The sequence below is a fragment of the Plasmodium reichenowi genome, chromosome 14 (assembly GCF_001601855.1).
Source record: "Plasmodium reichenowi strain SY57 chromosome 14, whole genome shotgun sequence".
NCBI lineage: Eukaryota > Apicomplexa > Aconoidasida > Haemosporida > Plasmodiidae > Plasmodium > Plasmodium reichenowi.
Window position 1 is genome coordinate 965,268 of NC_033659.1, and position 3,487 is coordinate 968,754.

The 3,487-nt window shown below is 18.6% G+C and overlaps 2 protein-coding genes across 2 annotated transcripts in view; both read left to right on the forward strand.

Moving 5' to 3' along the window:
- Window positions 1-254: 254 nt before the first annotated feature.
- PRSY57_1425000 (hypothetical protein) lies at window positions 255-1,672 on the forward strand (the record flags this gene model as incomplete). The annotated part of the gene is made up of 4 exons (XM_012909850.1): window positions 255-849; window positions 966-1,107; window positions 1,204-1,294; window positions 1,421-1,672. The coding sequence occupies 4 exons, from the start codon at window positions 255-257 to the stop codon at window positions 1,670-1,672; spliced, it is 1,080 nt and encodes a 359-aa protein (XP_012765304.1).
- An 839-nt stretch (window positions 1,673-2,511) lies between these two features.
- PRSY57_1425100 (hypothetical protein) overlaps window positions 2,512-3,487 on the forward strand; it is a gene marked incomplete at both ends in the record, with an annotated part of 2,772 nt that continues 1,796 nt past the window's right edge. Inside the window, one exon of the mRNA XM_020115300.1 lies at window positions 2,512-3,487. This exon is cut by the window's right edge and continues 1,796 nt beyond it. Coding sequence (XP_019969957.1) covers window positions 2,512-3,487 — 976 coding nt within the window.

Below are 3,487 nucleotides of genomic sequence, written 5' to 3' on the forward strand. Positions count from 1 at the left end.
TAAATTAAATTATAATTTTAAAAAAAAAAAATTATATATATATTTTTTATTTAAATTTTTTTTTTTTTTTTTTTTTTTTTTTTTTTTTTTTTTTTTTTTTTTTTTTTTTTGAACGAATGTGATGATAATACATTTTTATAAGAATATAAAAATATTTGAATAAAATACAACATAGGGGTTGATTAAAATATTATATATTATTTTTATTTTTATAAATTTTTCTTAATGTAATTTTTTTAATAATAAACAAAACAATGCCAGCAAAAAGTAAAAAAGATATGCAAGAGGAAAAATGTCATAGAATAAAAGAAGATAATAAAAATGAAAATGATTCTAATAATAATTTGTTTTTGAAAGAAGAAAAAGAAATATATACATATAAAAAACTTGATGAACAAAATAAAGAGAAGGAATGTAATGATAATAAAGATCAAGAAATAAATAACAAGAAAAAGAAAATAAATGATAACAAAAAAGAAGATATGGATAAACAAAATACAACACAAAATGAGGAAAAGAAAGATGAAGATAGTGTTTTTTTTAAAAGAATAATAAATGTTGAAATTACTCCAAATATAAAAAATTTCATAGAATTATTTCTTTTAAGTAGAGAAGATATATTAAATTGGTGTTCAAAAAACAATTCCATGTATTCCTATAAAATTAATGAAAAAATATGGAATATCATTTTTAGTGATTCAAAAAATACCTTAGAAAACTTTCTAAAGGAAAAAAGTATTAACATTGATATGTTGAGTGTGCTTGTATATATATATAACTTATATTGTACTAATAATAATAAAGACAAAATAAACTTCCAGGACATTATGAACAGTTCTTGCATAACATGTAAAATAAATAAATAAATATATATATATATATATATATATATATAATGTATATATTTTTTTTCAAGCCTTATCACATGTACCTCTGTTTTTTTTTTCTTTTTTCTTTTTATGTAGACCGGGGTATATACGAAAATATAGACGAAAACAGTAAAACGTTTAAGAATTTATTAAGAGAAGAAAGAGAATATAAAAGGATAGTAGGAGATACCAATAATCAGACAAATGACTTTTTTAGCAATTATAAAAAATCTTATCCGTAATGATTTACAAACAAATATAAATATTTATCCATATATATATATATATATATATATATATATTTTTTTTTTTTTTTTTTTTTTTTTTTTTTCAGATATGGTATAAATTTAATAATAGGCATTTTTTTAACTTTCTTAGGAGGATATTATGGAAGTCTCATATTGGGATATACAAAATTCACAACGGTAAAATGGAAAGAAAAAAATATATATGTAAATATAAATAAATAAATATATATATATATATATATATATATATTTATATATATATGTGAATGCATATATTTCATATTTTTTTTCTCCTTGTCTTAGAGATTAATTTGTGGAATATTATTTTCGTATGTCACATTAATTTTGGAAGTTATAATTTTTATAATTATTAACGAGAAGATAGAAAACGTAAAGAAGAATCAAAAAAAAATGGGAAGTAATTATGAATTGTATGAAAGGGTTCATATAAAAGATGATAATGAGGACAAGAAAAAAAAAAAAATTATGGAAAGCGTGGAATTAATTGAAGAGACTACTAAACCTTCAACTGTTAAGCAAAGAAAGAAAACATAAGAATGTTCATATCTTCTTGTTTATAATATAAAGAAAATATATATATATATATATACATACTGTGTATATATAAATAAATATTTATATATTTTATTATTGTACGAATTATTTATTTTACACAGTTCTTATATGTTTATGTATTTTACGGATTTTTTTCTATTACATATATATATATATATATATATATATTTATTTATTTATTTATTTATTTATTAATTTTTATGTTTTATTTTATTTTTTTTGTTCTTTGTTTATAATTTGGAAAAAAAAAAAAAAAATTGAACTATTTGTTTAATATTTTTTATTATGTTATTTCTCCCTTGTCCCATATGTGCATACGCACTTGAAATGATATAATAGTATAATTCTTTAAAAAAAAAAAAAAAAAAAAAAATACAAATATATATATATATATATATATATATATATATATATATATATAATATATATGTACATATATATATTTATATATTATCATATAATGTATGAATATTAAAAAATTGTATATATCAAATTATTTTTATGTTTCATAAAGTTTTTCCTTTTTTCACGATATTCTCATTTATTTTATACATTTTGAATAAGGAAATAAAATAAAAGGGATAATACAAGAATATACATATATTTATATATATATATATATATATATATATTATTTTTATAATACTGGGAGTGTTCCATATATACATACTTTAAAAAAAAAAAAAAAAATGCTTACTTTTATACATTTCAAAATAGTAAAAATAAAAGTTTGCTTATGAAACACATAAATATATTTCACGCACACACACCCGAAATAAATTTATAAATCAAAACGATTCAAATAATAATGTAATAAAATGAATAACGATATAAAGAATGAACTAATAAATAACTTACCTTTTAAATTTAGTGACATAAGTCTAAATACTTTTGAAAAGAAAAAAGAAAAAGATAAAGATTATATACACGATGAAGATGGTGGGCACACATGGGGAAATTTTTCAAGGGATAAGATAGGCAACGTGAAAAAAAAAGAAAAACAAACAAAAGATGATAATGAGGATTATAGTGATGATAATAATGACAACAGCAAAAAAAAAAAAAATAATAATAATAATAATAATAGTAGTAGTGACCATAATAATAATAATAATAATAATAATAGTAGTGACCATAATAATAATAGTAGTAGTGACCATAATAATAATATTTTTTATCATAATGATAATAATAAAAGATTAGTACTCTTAAAAGAAAAATTAAAATACAACCATTATTATTATGCTGAAAAACTAGCCGAAAAGGAATGGGAAGAGAACTACGACAATTTAAAAAAAAAAAGTCAACTGTTCAAAGATGTGCTAGAAAAAGACAATGAAAAAAATTTGTCCACCTTTAATATTACAGGGAATGAAAAAATATGTACTATAAAAGAAAAAACTGAAAAAAAAAAACAAAACAAAAATCAAAAAAATTTACAAAAAAAAAATTTAAAAAAGGAACATAACGATATTTCATTTAATGATACTTATACTAAATATTCTTCTTCTTTTAACGATTTTAATGATATTTCAGATTCTTTAAATTTAAAAAACGATATAATAAATAATGAAGAAGAATATAATTTAACAAATTCTCTATTTCAGTCATATCCAATGGAACACAATTTACCCCTATTCAAATATAAAAAGGAAAATAAACAAGATTATGATAATAATGTAAAGTGCAGAGAATATGATGAAAAAAAAGTACCCAAAGAAATAAGCGAAGAAGAAGAAGGAGGAGGAGAAAACAAAAAAAAAAAAAAAAAAAAAAAAAAAAAAAAAAAAAACC